This window comes from Lontra canadensis, unplaced genomic scaffold, assembly GCF_010015895.1.
Source record: "Lontra canadensis isolate GAN:19392208 unplaced genomic scaffold, GSC_riverotter_1.0 scaffold8, whole genome shotgun sequence".
NCBI lineage: Eukaryota > Metazoa > Chordata > Mammalia > Carnivora > Mustelidae > Lontra > Lontra canadensis.
Genome location: NW_022631002.1, coordinates 6,429,366 through 6,448,919, shown reverse-complemented (window position 1 = coordinate 6,448,919; position 19,554 = coordinate 6,429,366). Strand labels below are relative to the sequence as shown.

Genomic DNA, 19,554 nt, shown 5'->3' with positions numbered 1-19,554 from the left:
CGAGTGTGTGTGTGTGTGTGCGCGCGCATGTGTGTGTGTGTACTATCTTCACATCATTGTGTGTGTGTGTGTGTGTGTGTGTGTGTATACTCTCTTCACATCATCCCCAAGTCTGATTAGGCCCAATCTTGAAGGTCTGCGGTCGCACAGCCAGAACCAGGCAGAGCCGGTGTCTGAATCCAGGTGGTTGGTCTCCAAACCCAGCCTCCTCCTTCCAGCGGGAGATGGCACCACCGCGGCCATGGGGAGGGTGGGGACATGGGCACAACAGCCCCATTTCTGAGCCCAGCAAGGCAGAGGAGTGCCCAGCAAGCGTGAGGTCCTGGCATGGTGTGTCTCCACTGATCCCAAGTAGAGCACTCTCTGGCATAGTCGTGGGCCATTTGAATCCGTTAAGTAAACTTTTCATTGAAGGATTACATGCAGAAAGGGACACAGATCAAAAGTGTACTGCTGGGTGAACTTTCCCAAATTCTCACCGAATTGACCCGAGTAACAGTCAGCCAGATTGAGGAACAGAGTGACTGCCTCCCAGGCATCCCCTTGGCCCCCCCAAGCCCCTCTGCTTCACCCCCCCCACCGTCAGAGAAGACCACTGTCCTGCCTTCTGTCAGCCCAAATGCATTCTGCGTCCCCCCCCTTTAGTGGACACTGCCCCCAGAGTTTTCCAAAGTGGTCACACCAACTTACATACCTACCCCCAGCGTATAAGAGGCCACCAGCACAGGACATGTAACGATCATATTTATTAAGGGGTTTTTTTAATACTCAAAAGGACAAAAAGAACTAAAGAAAATTCCCACTGCCCATAAACCTGTTCATACATGTTAAGTTAAAAAAAAACACCACCACAAAGCTATGATTGGCATGTAACAAAATGCACACATTTGGCTGTTAGCGTAGTGAGTTTTGACTATTGTATTGACCTGAATAACCCCCACCCAAATTCCTGGCCCCCCCGAGAAGATTCCCTCGTGCCCCTCTGCTGTCAGCCCCCTGCGACCCCAGGGCCTCTGTGAACTCTTCTGGGGGGTGACGGCTGTGGGTGTATGTGGCGGTTCTCAGCGGCACAGGAAGGTGTGGGGGGGCAGTCTCATCCCCGTGCCCGCAGAGCAGGCCTGTGAGCCCCTTGTGGGGGCTTTCGGAAGGTCCTAGGACTATTCCTCTGTAAACTCCACACAGACCGTAGTCCCCACACTGTGTCATTCTTGGCTCCTTGACGCTTTAAGGACCTACTAGGGCGATCTCTCTCTGGTGGAACCCACAGATCTGCTTCATCCTTTTTATGGTTTTACAGTATTCTGTTCACGCAAGGGTCAAACTGGGTGGGACTCTAGATCTTTCCATAAAACCCTGCTGTGTAGACGGGGAACCGGAGTTTCTGCAAGAAAGGAAAGGGGAGGGGAGCCTGTGGGGAGCACCCTCTGTCTACAGGCCAGAGACAGCGAGAGGTGCTTGCTGTGTGATCTGAGCCCCTCGAGACAACCCCCTGCCCCCCCAGCCATCCCCAGTCGGTAGGTTCAGAACCTGGAGCCCCAAGGCGGGTGTGATGACCTACCCCAGCCCACCAGATCAGGAAATGGAGGAGCTCGCTTTGCACCACATCTCTGGGACCCCAAGCCTATTGACCCCTCCTGCCCCAGCGGGGCTTCCCCAGCCCCCACCAGAGGGCCAGGCTTGGGCTTTGACCATCCAAGACCCTTCCCCCCACCCCGACCTCCTTGCGTGGGAAGGTCTTCTTCGGGCCTCAGGAATGGTGCGCGACAGCAGCTCTCCAAGTGGCCAAGAAAGAAGTGCATTTGTGGGTTGTTTTTTTTTCTCCCCAGACAAGGAAGGGGGGCCCAGAGCTTTGGTGTGTCATCCCACGCACGCTTTGATGGGGGCTGATGAGTCACTGAACCATACAAGGAAGTTTTTTCACGTAAATGGTTTGCGGGTGAACTTGTTTTCTGCCCTTTAAGGCAGATTTTTTTTTTTTTTCCTCTTTCTTTCTCTTTAAAGAAGAGCCTTTAAAACGGAAATGTGAGGCAACATCTTGACAAGCAAGACCTTTTGTTCTGCGGGGGTCTGCAGCGGGCCCCTGTCGCAGCTGGGTGGTGGGCAGCGGCCCCGGGAGGCCGGCGCCGCTCGGCTCTCCGCGGGGGCCGTGGCGGGTGGTCCGGCCGCGGCTGGGAAGGTGGCCTGCCACCCTGTGTGCCTCCGAGGCTCCTGCCCGACTGTTGGCTCTGTTGGCTCGGAGACGGGGCCAAACAGACTCCGAAAAGAGCAGCAGCTGTCCCCACAGAGGAATTAGGGCCTCTCCTCACCTGATGATCATAAAATACCCAGTGGGGCCGCCAGCCCAGCTCTCTGGATGGCGAGGTGTTTCAGAGCGAGGCTAATTGACCAGGAGCCTGGGCAGAAGCACCACAGACATGGTGGCTGTCACCCACGCCCTGCTCCCCGGGGGATCCTGGTGCCCTCCTGGAACCAACAGCTGGTCTTATGGGACACCCTGAAATGGACAGAGACGCCCTTCTGAGGCACCCTGTGCCACCCCAACAGCCAGCCGACTGTGGCAGCAGAAGACCAGGGTGGCTTGCAACTGGGTGGGGGGCCGGGCTGATGCTTGGGTAAGACCTTTGGGCTGAGCAGATGGAATGTGACCTCCAGCTCGAGCTGACATCCAGGGACGTGTGGACTCTGAAAAGCATGTCCTGGACGTCGGGCCAGGTCAGCAGTAGCCATGGGGCCCGTGGTGTCTGCTGGCTTTGTCACCATCTGCATGAGAATAGGGTGGCCCTTGTCTCCCCTCGGGCCTCCCAACCACCGTGGACGCGGGGGTTCCAAACCAGTCATTCTCAAAGTGGGGTTCCCGGACCAGCAGCACCTTCTTCACCTGGAAATTTAGTACAAGTGCCAGTCTTCTGTGTCACCATCTTGAGTGTCCTCCAGGTGATTCCAAGGCCCACCAAAGCTTAAGACCTTTACTGAGTGCCGACTGTTTTCCTCCACTTCACTGTGTTGTCCTCGTCAGGCCGTACAGTGTCACCGAGGGTGGGGATTGGACCCCCTTCCACAGACAAGAAGACTGACTCGCAGACTAAATAACTTCCCTGCGTGGCCGAGCCAGAATTCAGACCTGGTCTGCGCCTCCTTCTGTGTCCTCCAGGCGCTGCTAACAGGTCCCTTGCAGCCGGAGATCAAGGGTAACTGGCTGAACAGGTCTGTGGCTTTTGGGTCACTGTGCCAGCAGCTCTCCCATTTGTGCAGCCAAGTTAGAATCACCGTGATGGCCACGCTCCCCATCACGGACCATCGCGGTCCATCACGGACCTCCCCTGGGCAAGTCTGCAGGGCCCTCCTCAGCAAGGAAGGGACAGCTGCCCTGGAAATTCTGCCGCTCCACGAGACCCCCCCAACTCAGGAAGGCAGGGACAGATGTCATGTTGGATTCCAGCCCACCATTACCTGCCAGAACGGGCGCACCAGGGGGCACCTGCAAATTAATTAGGGAGCTGAGCTCTTTTCCACGTCACTCGTAAACTCAGACCCAGCCTCCAGCCCAGAGGAGGCAAACCCCCTCACCCCCAAGGAGGAGTGGAGGCTTCCCAAACAGATGAACAGATCAGATGCCCTTTGAAGTAATGTGAGCACTAGATACAGTGCTAAGACACATGAACAATGGAGGCCCCCACGGAGATGCCATCGTCTTGAGGCTGAGCAAGGGAACTCCTTATTTGGGATAGAGATTTCCCTTTATCAGGCCCAGAGGAAACAGGATGGAAACAGGGGCCTGGTGGCGCTGTCCCGTGCTGTCCCCCACATTTCGGGGAGCGAACCTCACTAGGGGCTGACCCCTCCCACATGGCAGAGGAAGAGAGCAGCTTCTGGTACAGTATGTGCATTTTTAAACTTACTCGGAGGGTTGCTATTACAACCAGGGGTGTGTCTGCAGAAGATGGCATCTCCTGTTAAGAACTGGCGAGAGCCCCCCATTGCGGTTTTCACTCCAGGTTCAGCGTGTGCTCCAGGCACAGAAATGTCCCTAGAAAAGTCATAGCAAAGTCACAGGGTCTCCTGAGCTGCCAGTTTCAAAGGTGGGGCCTCAGCCATGGCTGGGATGTGAAGGGACTGTGTCGCATTTATCGCTGGGGCGGGCAGGACAAGCCTCTGGCTGGCCCAGAGCCTGGGGAGATCAGGTGGGCTGCGTTCCTGGAGACCCCAGCGGTCTGCGCTGACCGAGGGGGCTGGCCGCATGCTGGCCGGATGGCCGTGGCCCCCGAGGAAGGGCTCTTTGACACAGCGGCCTGACCAGGAGGGGAGAGCATGGGAGTATGGCAGTCATAGCAGCCGATGGTTGTGGCCAGAAAGCCCATCAGGAGGGTCTGCACAGAGGGCTGAGGTCAGGCAGGAGAACTGCTGTTTGCTTCATTTTCTAAATGTAGATGCTACCTTTGCCCACTGATGCTTGAGGTAGCTTTACAGAGACGCGCAGCAGGGAGTTAGGAGAGGAAGGGCAAGATGCAGGGATCTATGTATAATGTGATGCCCTTTTTTTGTAAAACGAATGAGAGACAAAACAGCAAATCAGGGGACCAAACTAAGTCGGTGTACTTGCATTTGACTATGTGTGGCCGTGGAAAAAGATATGAATGGATACATGCCAGGGGCTTTTTCTGAAGAAGGGGCATTTGGGGGACACAGCCCCACCCACTCATGCTACCATAGCACAGTGTGGCTGGAAAAGCTTGGAATATTGCTTTCTGGCCCTTTACAGAAAATGTTTGCCAAACCCTAGTATGTGCAGTGGTGTTAGTATGGGTTCAGGGGTACAGGGGTGGGGGAGGCGGGGTGGGAGACGAGGTGAGGTTAATAGAAGTCCAGCGTATGTGATACGGGCTACATTTATGCACACATTTATCCTGCTGTGCGTGTGTGTGTGTGTGCGTGTGTGCGTGTGTGCATGCACGGAGCACGCACGGAGAGGACCCATGGAATGACGGCCACCAGCATAGAAGCGGCAGGCGGTGCCACACTGGCATCCTGGTGCTCTTCTCCCCACCTAACATGGTCTGTAGGATTCTCTTTTCCAGGGAACATAAATTACTTGAGAAACCAGGTACTCTACTGCAACACGGGGAAGTCAAAAATATCAGGAGCTCAGATACCTTCCAGCTCTTTCTTAGAACGTGGGATTCTGACCGCTTTGAAGATTCGGTGCAAGGGCAATACCACCTTCATGATCCCAATTTCTGAACTCTTTGGGGACTTTTTCATATTCCTTTTTAATTAAATGTACAGTGCGTAGATCTGGCTTCCTGGGACCATTTGAAGCATTACAGATAGAGCCAGAGCTCCTCCTTCCCCCGCCCCCGGCCTTGGTTTTCCCTCAAGCCACTTCCCTCTGCAGGAAGACAGCGGTCATCAGCCTGACCCGTGGCCCTCCCGCCACACCGCGCACAGTGCACGCGTGTGAATCTATGTGCACACGTTCGTGTTCGCTTCTGCACTTAGTGTCTGGCGGATGTGGGGCCCCGGCGGACCTTCCAGCTCTCCTTCCTTCTTGTAACTGCTGTCTCCGGTGACCCCGTGCATGGGGCCACGGCCTGTTTGATGTGTCTTGGCTGACAGGCGTTTCGGGGGTTTCTCGTCACCCTTCATTTTTCTCAGGGGTTAACCGTCGTCGGCCAACGTCCTGCCACACTCGTCAGCTGCCCATTTACTGAGCACCTACGAAGTCCTGGTGTTCGGCCTGAAATACCACGGTCTCGTCAACACCTCCAAGAGGCAGGTGCTCCTGTCATCTCCATGTCCCAGAGGAGGAAATCAAGGTTCCAGGGAGTGATAGAATTCTCTGGTAGCTGCACAGCTTATCCACAGCAGAGCAAAAGTTCGAATTCAGATAGGCGCCCTCACTCGGTCCGGGATACTGCACACACCTGAGAGCCAAGACGGGGCCTCGCCCGGGCCCCGGGCTAGTGCGGGAGGCGAGTGAGCGCAGGGACGGGGGATGTAGTGTTGGGTGTGCTGAGTATGAAACTGGGATCCCCCCCCAGCCTCCCGACAGTGTTGTGATGAGCTGTGGAAGTCACGTGCAGCCCCTTCCCGGGTGTCTCGGCTGGCGTTCTGTAGCTGGGGGGCGGGGGGGCAGCTGGGAACGTGGCCTCCCCTGGGGTTAGGGCCACGTGGAGACAGGGGTGCATTTCCAGAATGCTGAGAGCAGGTCCGGGGCCGTAGCTGTGTGCGCTCACCGTCTTCATGGACCCTGACTCAGGACAAGCAGGTGCCTGAGTGCGGGCAGCTCTCCCTGCGGTGTCCAGGTGGCTCCCTGGTACGAGGCTGTTGGGGCAGGTGCCCCGGGCACAGGCAGCAAACCTGGCAGGAACACCAGCGTTTCCGCCCTCTGAGGGAACAAGAAAGAGACAGGGGTCCACATCTCCCCCAGGAAGAGAAAACCCAGGCCCCCAGTGCTCTCTTCTCCTATGCATCATGGGGACAGACTCCCAGGCCCCACCAGGCCTCACCTGGCCCCAGCTAGCCCCACCTGGCTCTTTGGAGTTGGAATCTGCCTTTTTTTTTTTTTTTTTTTAAGATTTAGTTATTTATTTTAGAGAGAAAGCGCGCACATGATTAGGAGGAGAGGGAGAGGGAGAGAAATCCTCAAGCAGACTCCCTGCTAAGCAGGGAGCCCCCACGCGGGGCTCAACCCCAGGACCCTGGGATCATGACCTGAGCCAAAACCAAGAGTCAGCTGCTCAGCCGACTGAGCCCACCCCAGGCGCCCTGGGGCTCTGCCTTTTAACAAGGCTGCCCACACGGTTCCTGCTGGCGTCTGGGGATGAGGAGCACTCGGCGGTCGGGGGGCTTAGAAGACGAGGTTTGGCACTCACCATGGCAGAAGCTTCTTACGTGTCGGTCATTATTGCTGACCTTTGCTTTTCCTCCGTTTTGGAAACACTGAGAGCCCCTTCCGTGTGTCCCGAGAAGCTGCGGTCACCACGCACAGCAGGGCAGAAGCCCATGAAGCCTCAACCCCAGTCCCCTTGGAACTCAGAGCTCAGGGGGAAAAGCAGCCACGTGGAAGCTTTTAAATCCGATCAGACCCATCCGGGCGATGACACGATTTTGCCAAGGGTTCGGCAGGCCCTGAAGTGCCCAGTGGGGAGCCCAGCACCAAGCCCGGCTCCTCTCTGCACCAGCCAGATGTGTGGTTGCCCAGGCAACCGGCCGATGCCCCAGAGACCGGGCACAGGTCGCTGTGCACGAGTTCCTGCTGTCTCCTTGGAAGCATAATGACTGCGGAGAGACTGCCTCCGGCGGGCACGTAGGAGGCCAAGTGCCCAGGCTCTTTCCCCTCTTTCAGACCGATCGTCCGTCTCCCAAGGACCTGGCTTTCCAGGCAGATGCCCCTGGACGCCCAGCTGCAGCCAGTCGGGAGCTGCCATGGGGCAGTCTCACCTCTGCGGTTAAGGGACTTCTCATGCGTCTTGGAGCAGGTGTGACCTCCATCGAGGCAGAGGAAGCTCCCAGGCGTGCCCATCCAAGTGGCTCAATGGTCAGGCGCTGGGGATCCGCAGCTGCACCGGCTCCCAGTTCCGGCTCTGGCTCTTACTTGCCACGTGACTCGACCGCTCCCAGCCTTGGTTTTTCTCCTCTGTAAAATGGGCCTCAGTAGACCACACACTTTGTTGAATGGTTAGGAAATTCAAAACATTAGTTCATTGTATAAAGTGCTTCACACGGTGCCTGGCCTGTGGAGAGCACCTCGGAAGCGGTGACCATTATGGTCACGTGTCACTTGCCGTTTGTGTTGTTAGGCCAGTGGTTGTTCCTGGAACATGGTAGCCACTGGGTAAGTGGTGGTCAGTATAACTGTGTTTTGTAGCTTTGTGAGCCTGGTTGAGCTGTGCTTTACCTGCCAGCCAAAGGTGGGGGTGGGGGGCAGACCAGGGCTAGGCTGTGTCTCGTTTTGTGTCCTATCTCTTACTCCCAGTGGCCCCTTGGAGCCAATGGCCAGAGTAGGCGTCCCTACCTCCTCTTGAAAATCCTGAGTCCCTGGAGGGTAATCACTGATGAATCCATCTGTCAGTTAATTACACCAGCAGGTAACAGCCCAGTAATTGTATTTGCTAAATTAGCATCTCTTTGCATGTTCACAGGGGGGCTGGGAGGTTATCTGCTGTCTCAGGTTGAGGGTCAAGACCTTAGCGCCAAGCAGGCATTGTGGGGATGACACAGGGCTGGACACAGGCCAGGCTTGTATCTGAAAGCAGGTGATGGTCTTTGATGCTGAAAGGATTTAAGATGGAGTATCCAGTCCCTCTGGAAACCTAAAGAGAAGGCCAGCAGCCCAAGCGTTGGGGCCCCCAGAAACACACTGCTTGGAAGGGATGGCAGGGATGGCACGGTACCCTCACGGCCCCAGAGCGAGTTGTGAAGGAATGAGGAGGGCCCCTGTCTAGGAATGAGAGAGGCTGGACAAGTTGCCCAACCTGTCAGTCTTCCTGGATGCGAGCGGACAGTTGGGGACACCACCCTGTAGAGCTGGGAGGGAAAGCTGGAGGAGCAGGCCAGGTGGCAGGGTGCTACTGACATCCCCAAAGTGCTGGCTGACTATGGGGAGAGACAGTGAATGTGTTGCTGGTCCTCTGAAGACATTGGTGATGGGCGGCCCCAGGACCTTAGGACAGCATTGCCTGATGGAACTTTCCTGCCGTGATGAGAATGGTCTTTCTCTGCACCGTCCACCGTAGTGGCCACTGGCCACCCTGTGGCTGTCAGGCAGCCACAGCCACAGGGTGGCCAGTGGGACTGCATCACTGAATTTTTCATTGTATTTCACTTTAATTCAGTTAAATGTTAATAGCCACATGGGGCTAGGGGCTTTGGGCCTAGGCAGCCCAGCTTTGGGCTGTCTACTGGAAGGAAGTTCTGACAGCCTGTCTGGTTCCTCCCTGGGTCATTTTTCTCGGCAGCTCCAAGGAGCTCCCGGCCGCCCCCCTCTAACGACAGGTGGTGGGGAGCATGCGCGCTCGTGGGAGCCTGAGCCGCGGAGGCTGCGCCGACCAGCAGAGCAGCCCATCACCGGGAGCTGTGCTTCCAGCACGTTCCGAGTCACACCCCCACCCCCCCACCGTGAGGGGCACACTCCCGGGCACAGCTTGTCTCCCGTGGAGGAGCCCACAGGCTCTGCGCTCCCAGGCTGGAGAACCCCGGACGTCTGCGGTTGTCTCTGCCGTGGGAGCAGTTGCCGGAGAGATGGCGGGTGTTGCCCAGGTAACGTCCCCTCCCTGACGAGCAGAGGGTGAGGACGGCAGTGGAGTGACTGGTCTGCCGCACGCACGGGAGGCGGGAGGCTCTGCCCACTGGCTCTGTTGTTTCGGGAGCTGGCGGGGCTTAGTCACAGAGGCCGGGAGTCCTAAGTTCCCTCTGCTTGGGACCACTCAACTGCTAGGACTTGGTAGGCGACAGGACTGAGAGCTGCTGGTCAGCCAGCAATGGGGCTGAGCGCTTTATAGACGGCATCTCGTGGAAGAGCCCGGAAGCCTTGCACAGTCGTCAGTCTGACCCCACATTGCAGATGAGGCCACCAGGGCACAAGCGATAGACCGTGAGTTCCACGAGCACTTGGGGCCTGTCTGCTTTGCTCATCATGGGGATCCTCAGTGCCGAACACAGTGCTTGGCACATCGGAGATGGTTCCTGGTAATTTTTATTGAATGGTTGGGTAGGGGATGGACAGACGGATGGGTGGGTCAATGGATGCGGGCACCCACCTGTGGAGGGATGAAGCAGAGCTTAGATTTGAGCTGAAGACACACCTATTGCAAACCTGTACTCTTGACCTCTGAGCGGGACTGTCTCTGCTTTTGTCTGATGTCCTCCTCTGCCTGCCTAGGTTGGGATTTTTGTCTTAAACATTGTAATTGAAGTATAATTTGCACACCTTAAAAACCACCAATTGTAAGTGTACGAGTCAGTGACTTTAGTAAATTCATAGAGTGTTACAGCCGTTATCGCAATCGTGTTTTCGAACGTTTCCGTCATCCCGAAAGATGCCCTCGTGTCTGTCTGCTGTTTCATCCCCGTTGCCGCCCCGCCTCCAGCCCCAGGCAGTGACTGTTCCGCTTTCTGTCTTTATAAATTTGCCTTTTCTAGACATCTCTCATGAAAGGAATCCTACAAGATGTGTTCTGCTCCCGGCTTGCTTGACTTAGCGTCACACTTTAAGGTTCATCCATATCGTAGCACGTGTGAGTAGATGCATCCTTTTTACTGCAAATACCAGTCCGCTGTGTGGATAGACCACGTTTTGCTTACCTGTTCACCAGCTGGTGGACGTGGGGGCTGGTTCCAGTTTGAGGCTCTTATGAACAATGTCACGGACATTCGTGTCCTCGCGCCTGGGTAGAGTCTCTGTTTTATTTCTCTTGGGCAGATTTCTAAGAAAAGGACTGCTGGATCGTGTGATAAGTGTATGCTTCATGCTTTAAGTAGCTATCAGACTGCTCTCCGGGGGCGCCGTGCTCCCGTGTGAGGCCATCGGCAGGGCACACAGGTCCCAGTCCTCCAGGTCCTCACCGACACTTGGGGTCGTTGGTTACAGTCCGCCTGGTGGGTGTGAAGTGGTGTCTGCTCGTGGTTTGAACCGCTGTCTCCCTGGCCGCTCGCCATGTTGGGCAGCTCTCTCTGCACACTCATTCCTAGATTGGCTTTGCCTTTTTTCTCTAAAAGGACAGATAGCAAATATTTGGGGCTTTGCGGGCCACACTGGATTTCTCTCCCATGTTCTTTTTCTTTTTTAAAGATTGATTGATTGATTGATTGATTTGACAGAGGGAGATATAGCGAGAGAGGGAACACAAGCAGGGGGAGTGGGAGAGGGAAAGCAGGCTTCCTGCAGAGCAGGGAGCCCGATGCAGGACTTGATCCTGGGACCCTGGGATCATGACCTGAGCTGAAGGCAGATGCCTAATGACTGAGCCACCCAGGTGCCCCTCTTTGGGGTTTTCTGCTTCACAACCCCTAAGAACATTCTTGGCTTCCTTGCACGAAGCGAAGCAGGGGTCTGGGTTTGGCATCCTGCCGCACTTTGCCAACCCCTGCTTTAAGCCCCTCATGCCCCTGCTGAAAGAATCCAGTGGCCCATGGAGTCCACGCTGAACATGGCAAGAGGTCACCCACCCCTCCTGGTGAAGGGGCTCACCGACAGGACGATCCTGCAAAGCCAAGGGCCAGGCTCCCGAGGCGTCCCCATCCTAGCCCCGTGGTGATTCAACACCAGATGAGCTCATCAGAGTTCTTGGGATGAAACCTGCTAATCTGTCACCCAAGGCAGTCCCGCGCAGGCCTCCCTCTGCCCTGTGGCTGCCCTGTCCCGGACCTTAGAGCCTCTCGTGGGAGCCAGCAGCCTCTCCTCCCTGCCCCCACCGTGATCGCCATGGTCGCTCCACCTGCTGCTCCTATTAGAGCTTCCCACAGCTCCTCCACCCCTGGGTGCCTGGCCTCCAGCTCTCCAAGCCTGTGGACTTGTCCCAGGCCTCACCGCATGCCACCCAGCATTCTTGACCCCCTCCATCACTGTGCCTCTCGACATCTCTACCCTTCCTCTCCGCTGTCTGCATCAGCCCCGACAGAGGTGATAGACGCCTCTGGAATGAACCAGAGCCAGTCTGACTCCTGAATTGTCCCTTTGTAGCTGTGTGACCTTGGGCAAATCAGGCCACCTCTCTGGCCGTGAGAGTCCTATGCGTAAACGGGACACTAGAGGCTGGTAGTAGACGTTACAGACAGGCCCTCAGCCACTGGGCTCACTGGGACGACATGTCATTGCCTGGGGCCATGTTCTTTTCCAGCTACGGGAGTGCTTTGTCCTAGGCACAGGGCAGTGGAAGTACGGCCGTGTACAGGGAGTTGGTGGGTAAATGATGCAGCTTCCTCACTCCCTGGGGGTGGCGGAGGGGTGGGATTCATGGTCTCCTCGAGTTCCCCATGGGATTCACAGCCAGCTCCATGGTGGCCCAGTCATAATGCTTGGTGGGGCCCCGTTAATGATCCCCTTCTCCTCTCCTGCCCCATTAATAACTGCCTTCTCCTCTCCTTCTCTTCTCCTTTCCTCCTCCACCCTGCACCAGTGTGTCCTACATGTAAATGAAGAAACCGTTTGCACATGGGTTTTTGTCTTAGGGTCTGTTCTGGGGACTCTTAGCCTGTGGCAGGTCCCCAGCTCCGGGGTTACCATGAGGATGGAACGAGATGATGCTCAGAAGTGCTCAGTGGGGTGCCTGGTGCATAGTATGTGCTCATTGTGCATTGGCCCTTGTCACAGCCCTGGGACCTTCTGGTTTTGAATGCACCCACTGGTCCTGGGGAGGTCTGTTAAGCAAGGGCTTGGGTGCTTGCAAGAGAGCTGTTGTTCTTCCCCTGTAAGGAGGGGTGCGTCGGTGAGCGCTGAGACTGATGCCGCCCTCTGGGCCCTTTTGCCTGGACCTTGGTGCCTCAGAGTCTCGGGGATGTCTGAGCGTGGAGAGCTTAGGACCGCAGCACTCACGCCCCTCCCCACTGTGTGAGGGTGTGTGCCCCACCCCACAACACGCTGACTGTATTTGGCAAAGTTTCAGTGAGGGTTGGGTGGAACAGTGTTCACCAAAGATTAATGATAGCTATTTCTAGGTTGTGGGATTTTTGAGGTCTTTTTTCACTTACCCTCTCCTTTGTGCTTTCCAGCGTGGTTCAGATTTCTTACAACGAGCAGGCATCATTTTCACAAAAAGAATGAAGTCATTATTCCTTCAAAGGTAAATAACTTGCAGCTGATCAGTAGATAGGGCTTTCACGGCCCAGACCATATGCCACTCTGGAATCTACTGTGGGGAGACATGGGTGCGAATCGTGTGGTTTTCTTTGGGGCTTAATACACGGCCCATTTCTATGGCCATTCCGCGGTCATTTAACAATAAAGCAATTCTCTGGGTATGGAGCAAAACCACCGTGTCCAGGACTCATAGGAGGATGCATCTTCTGGGAAGGATCGGTTCTCGCCTTGGGAAATGTCCCCATGGTGTTAGACTTTGGGCAGTCTGTTGGCATAGGCTGGGCAGCGTGGAGGCGGGCCATGCCATGCTCCTGGCTGACGGGGATGGGGACTGGGGCTGCTCACCGGCCCAGGGTGGCCTCAGGGAAGTGGGTGCGTCTTGTCGTGAAATTCATGGGGCTCAACACATCCTCATTGTCACGATCACCCCCACTGACCTTGTAATCACTGTTCATGGACACCCTCTCTTGACAAAGCTTGCTGTGTGTGTCTTCCAGTCCTTAGAGGATCTAAAATGGTCGACAAGTCAATGTTTCTGGCATTTCCGCTCCCCTGCCTGAAGAGAATGATGCTATCTCCACTTCCCCCACTTGTCTCCTCTGCCCTGCTACCCCTCGGAAGGGGACTTGTCTCGTTCCAGTTCTTGATGAGGGATGGTGACTGTCAGAGCACAGCCAGATGGAGAGGGAGAATGAAGGGGCTGTCCTGGGTTGTGGGCAGGCTAGCCGGCAGGTGAAAAAAAGTGGCATGGCAGGGACAAGCTACATTGATTTCCATAAGAAAGATCAGGATTTGGGGCATGTGGGTAATTCATTCTGTTAAGTGTCTGCTTTCAGCTCAGGACATGATCCCCAGGCCCTGGGATTGAGCCCCGCAGTCGCGTTGGGCTCCCTGCTCCGTGGGGAGCCTGCTTTCCCCTCTGCGCACCAACCCCCCCGCCCCAACTGGTCCTCACTCTCTTAAATAAATAAAAATTTTAAAAGATCTGGGCTGGTGAGGGGAAACAGACTTCGGCGTGAGTCAGCTATGTGGATGACAGTGGTAGTGATGGGGCCTGGTTAGCGAGCAAGAGAGTGGAAACTCATGGAGTTTGGGAACAAACAGGAGATGGACAGTGGGGTCCTGCTTGCATGGCTGCGGGTGTCCGCCTCATCCCTGTAAAGTTTCTCCAAAGAGACGGGTTAAGAATCCGGGTTCCTTCTTTGTTGCCAGGGTCTCTGTTCGGCCTCTGCCTTCTAAAGTGGCTCTGTACGGAGAGTGGCCACACGGCTCCAGCATTTGAGAAGGTCACACACTGAAAGAGGCTGCCTGGTTTATAGAAGAGGAAACTGAGGCTCATAAGGTGATAGGCTTCACAGTAAGAACCGGGCCTGACTCCAGAGTCTCTCTTGTGTTCCGCTGTGAGGCCTCGCCCAGCAATTAACTAAGGCTGACAAGGATGGTTCCCCCAGATACTTCCTCAAAGGCCCTGGGTTCCAAGACCACTTTGTGACTCCAAACTCAGAAACTCGGTGGTCCTGGAGACCCTGGCAGCCTCAGGGGCTGGTGGAGGACCCTGACCTCCTCCCTCTCCACTCCCTCAGTGAGACTCTGGCTCCAAGATTGTGACTTGTCACCCCAGCTGGCTGCTGGCATGGTGACACTAAACTTGGGTTTTCCCTGGGGAGCAGAGCATTTAATGAAAGAGTTCAGCCAGTGGGAGTCTCCCAAGCCAGCCAGGGCAGCCGTGGGGCAGGCAGCTGGAGGGCCGGGAGGGAGCTTGGCTGGGACCTCCGCCTTCCGAGGGCTGCTGTTTCCATGATGTCAGAGAGGCGGAACTCTGCCTCACAGCGCAGGAGACCACAGCCCTCGCCCCAGTGCTTTCCAGCCCTGGACTCGGCCCCGAACAAAGGTGAGAGCGCTCGTCTTACTCACCGGGCAGAAACCGAGGACCGCCTTCGCGCTTCCTGGGGGCCTCGGGGCTTGTCACCACCTGGCCAGAGTTGAATTCCTGGCCCCAAGCCTGCCTGTCCTTTTTCTTAACTGGACTCTGCTCTCCAGGGGAGCCTCATAGGACGGGGATGAGAAAAGCCTCCAACTCAAGGAAGGTCCTCTGTGGACCCTTGAAGGCTCCCGCTCTGACTGTGCGTCAGTGCTTAGGGAGTACGTTTGGCAGCTGTGATCTGAGAGAAACCTCTTCCTTCTTTTTTGAAGTTGTTGGGAATAGTGTGAAGGTTTCTCGGCTAGTGTCCGGGAGGCCTGGTTCTTTGTAGGCACAGCCCGTGACTCTGGGCAGGACGATTCCTTTCTTGGGAGTCCGTTCCTTACGGGGAGGGAGTGGTCCACAGCGGCTGTTTTTCGGGGCTTACAGGTCCTGATGCGTCTGTTTCTTTGATCGTCTGGCGTCTTCCGCCATCAGCGTGTCAATAACATGTACGTGTCTCCTTCTCTCTCCCAACCAGAAAAAGATTTACAAATACAAGAAAGTCCTGAGTAACCCAAGCCGTTGGGAAGTCGTGTTGAAGGAGATCCGAACTCTGGTGGACATGGCCCTCACGTCCCCCCTGCAGGATGACTCCATCAACCAAGCCCCGCTGGAAATCGTCTCGAAACTGCTCTCAGAGGTAGGATGTCCCTCCTGCTGGGCTTTGCGCGTGCGCACGTGCACACACACACACACACACACACACACCCAAGCTCTTTTCCTTTCCCTCTGCTGAGCACAATGCCGTGCCCGGCGGCAGAACTGGACCCACGTTGGCGCTGTCTCCCCATTGCCCAAGGAGCTGAGAGGCGTCCCCCAGCAGCCTGAGAGAGCCCAGGAGGAGGCTTGTCCCCAGTGCTGCAGCGGAGCCGCCCCGGGGGCGAGGCGGGGCTGAAGGGGCTGTTGGCTGCTGCCCTGCCCCACCACCCAGTGTGGGGGCTGGTCATGGGCCTGAGGCTGGGCTTGTGGCGATGGTGGTAGCAGCGAATTTCAGAACCTCCGGCTCGTCCCCGAGCTGGAGAACGGCGGTGACAACCCCAGAGCTCCAGGCTGGGCTTCCTCCCTGCCCTCGGCATGGGGGCCCGCCGTCCCTGCCCGTCTCTGTCCTCCCCGCCGCCCTGGCCTGCATGGGCTCCGGGGGCCCAGGCAGCGACGGCTTCTGCCCCCGGCACCCCGACCACCGCACAGCAGCGGAGAATCCATCGGCGGCTCGCAGCTGACTGGGCTGTGCTTTGCCGAGCAGCCCCACACGAGGGCCTGTGCCGTGCTGGACACTGTGCTGGGCTTGGGGATGAAGACAAGCCCATGTTCCCTCAGGGAGACAGACAGGAGCAAGGGGGCTCGATCGATGTCAGTCCCGCTGTTTGTGAGGAGGTGACAGCTGCTGGGAAGCACGCTGTTGACTCTGTCCCAGCCATCTTCTCCGCGCTTCCCAAATGCTAAGGCTTGCCTTGTTTGTTTGCCTGCCTGGCCCCCGGAGACACTGGCGTTGATGACTTCTGATTTAAACTCTGCATGGCCAACGGAGTGATGCTTCTGTCCCCCTCCCCTGGGACGGGCCCCTGCTCTCCTGGCACGCCCAGTTCCTTGGGTAGCTAGCTGCTAGATGCCCCCTCTGAGACTGCACCAGCTCCTTGCCACCTAAAACCACCGCTTCCTCTGGGGGCCCAGGCTGATTGCGGCCGCTCAGTCCTAGAAACTGCCCAGGCCTTCCAAGTCTGTTGAATAGAGGGTCCCTTGCCCTGGAGGCAAGTGGGGCAAGAAGTAGGAGGTGGGCGGTAAAGATAGCTACAGGGAGCAGAGGCCACGCCCTCGGGTGTGAGACAGCTTCATTTCACCGCAGAGCGAAGACTCAGGCTTTGAAATCAATCACAGTCAAGGTCTGGAATTTGAGACCAGGCCAGATGCTGTATACCCAACATTCTATCCTGGCTTCCCAGCCCGAGGCCAGGCTGGAGGCTCACCATCAGTCAGCACCTGCTGTGTGCCAGCAGGTGTCATGGGCCATGCACACAATGTCTCAGGTAGTACACCTCCCTTAGAGAGCTAGGCCTGCTGTCTCCATTATACAGACGAGGAAACCGAGGCCCTGAGACATTGAGCAATATGCTGAGCAGGCGGTGGGGCTGGAAATTTCACCTTAGGGCTTCCTCCCTCTCACTGCAAGGCCAACCATCCACCCTTTCTGCCCAACAGTCCCCACCCCCACTGCCGCACCATCATTAGATCAGGCTCACTGTCAGGACGACGGGGAAGGTGGCAGGTGGACACAGTTGCCAACCACTGGCAAGCATTTATTTCCATCTTACATGTTTCATAGACCATGTGCCCCTGGGCCTTTGCATCGCTTCTCAGGCCAAAGTTTTAAAAATCATTGGATCCCCAAGCACTAGTGAAAGATAAAGGCATTTAAAGGGAAAAGAAAAAAAGAAGCAGGCTGCATCTGCTGTGCACCTACTGTGTGTCAGGCAATGAGTCAGTGTCACTCACTGTGACACACAAGCGCTGCCATTTGCTAAGGGACAGAGCTGGGACTGCAGTCCAGGCAGCAACCCCTTGAGGAAGGTTTAGCGCCTCTCTGAGTGACACACATGCTCTGTGACCACTGCTTTGGCATTTAGAGCTGATCTCCAGGTACCCTGCGAGGTGAGTCCGAAAATGTACAGACGGGTAAACAGAGGCTTGGAGAAGCTGTCACTTGCCCAGGGGTCTGTTGCATCAGTGGTGGGCCGGGATCCACGCCCAGGTCTGCCTTTTAGGAAAGCTCACGCTGTTTTGCACAGATGTGGCATAAATTGGTAGAGACTTCCTAACCCGGGGTTTGCGGGGGGTGCCCAGCTGTGTGGGACTTGGTGGTTGAGAAAAGGAGTTGTAGAAGCACAAGGACCTGGTTCTTCAGATACTAACTGGCCTTGGACAGTTTACTAGGTCTCTCAGTACTGTTCTCATCTGCGAGTTGCAGTGAAGACGAGCACCCATTTCATAGTGCTCTAATACAGACAAAGCGCCTGGCCCTGTGCCTGATACACAGGGAGCACTTGATAAATGATCACATTCTTGTTGTCATGGGAGATGGCTGTGATCTTGACCTTAAGCACTCTCAGCTGCAGGGTCTAGGGTGATGGGTGGAAAAACAAATCCCTCTCCTTGCCCTTTCCTGTTTAGGCTGTAGGGGCTAGATGATTTGTCTGTTCTCTTTACTCATGTTGTTCCTGGGGTCTCCTTCGAGGAGGCTCCAGGGGTCCCCAAACCATCTGGAAAGTGGGCAGGATCCGGAGGAAGGGAGCGAGGGAGGGGGAGGAGGGGACTCTTGGTTCTGAGAAAGGACTGTCCATCCACTGGCCAAACACAGCTGCCTCCCTGACCTCCCGGGCCTTTGTGGAGTGGCCGCTCAGTTTAGGGTTCCCATGTCCTCTGTGATGCCCTGGCTGTTAGTGAGCTCTCCCCACCAGGGCGGAAAATGGCCTTGGTGGAGAGAAGTGTCCCTGCAGAGTGGCACAGGCTGCCGCCCACGATGGGGACAAAGGACTTGGCATCTGTGCTTGCCACAGGCTCTTCGTGGGAAGGGCACAGGTGCGGTGAGGACCCGGCCGGGTCCTGCAGAGCTACCTGCCACAGCCTGAGAAATGGAAGTGCCCCTTGCTTGGGCCGAGCACCAGGGCTCAGTGGTTGGAGATTCAGGTTTTGGCATCAGGACGGAGGGGGTCAAACCCCCACTCCACCCACTCTTCCCTGTGCGCCGGGCACGCAGCTGGACCTCGTGAGGCTCAGGTAGCTCACCTGGCGATGGGAGGGTAGGAGAAGCACTTCGGGGAAGAAGCCGGTGCTCCCAGCCTGAGGCTTAGCGAGCTTGTCGTCGCTTGTAAGGCAAGACCAAAGCTTTCCATCAGGAAAATCCACTGACATTTAATAATCAGCCACAAACGGGCTCCTTAAGCACTACCAACGTCCACAAAAAGAAGAAGCCTTGGGAGTCTAAGAAACATCCTTTCCCCTTCCACGTGCTCATGAATTCTAAGTGCACGTGGGCTTAGAGGGCCAGGCTGTCTCCATGGGAAGCTGGGGACAGGAGGAGCACAGACACTGGCCCGGGTTCCGTGGCCGTCCTCCCCCATCGGGCAGCCAGACAGAGCCGTGTTCATAGCCCCCCGGCCCCGCTCCTGCTTCAGCGGGTTGTAAACTCGTTAGATATCCTGATGCTCCTTAAGCCCGATGGCAGGTAGCAAACAGGGTGGGGCTCTTCCTGGAACCCAAGAACTGACCATCTGGCCAGGTGACTGTCCAGTGAGGCGGCACGTGACGAGGGGACAGACGTGACTCTGTCAGGAGATCTGAATGGAGACCAGTGAGAGCCCGTGCCCACCGAGACACACAGACAAAGCAGAGCACAGCACGAAGCTAGCAGAGAAGACGATAGTGACCGTTTCTGGGTTTTCCCATGATTTCTCATTTCTCATGTGTTCAGGCCTCTCCTCAGCCGTGTATTCACAGGAGAGTGGTAACAGGTACCCACTGGGGGAGGAAATTCCAGATTGAGGAAGAAAAAAAGCCCGAAAAATGAAACAAATTTAATCCATTCAACTTACTATTATTTCTACAAGCTAATTGCTAGAATTTGAATTTAGCTAAAACGTGTTTGGCTCACAGAACACCATTCTTCCGTGGAACCCAGTTGGAGAGTCACTGGAGTACTCTATGTGCTGTGCCTGAAAGACAGCCTGGCACGCAGTCAAGATTCTAAAGTCTGTATCTTTCCGTGTTTTCCGTGAACCCTATGACCGGCAGGGAGCATGGG

The 19,554-nt window shown here is 56.1% G+C and overlaps 1 protein-coding gene across 2 annotated transcripts in view; it reads left to right on the top strand.

Annotated features, from left to right (window-relative positions):
- Positions 1–19,554, top strand: part of CMIP (c-Maf inducing protein) — a 224,038-nt gene that overhangs the window by 157,651 nt on the left and 46,833 nt on the right. The window contains exons 1-2 of one of the 2 annotated variants that reach the window (XM_032853889.1): positions 9,226–9,258; positions 15,238–15,399. In XM_032853889.1, coding sequence (XP_032709780.1) covers positions 9,241–9,258; positions 15,238–15,399 — 180 coding nt within the window. In that variant the 5' untranslated portion in view covers positions 9,226–9,240. Of the gene's footprint in view, positions 1–9,225; positions 9,259–15,237; positions 15,400–19,554 lie in introns of those variants that run through there. The other variant, XM_032853888.1, reaches the window with a different exon arrangement.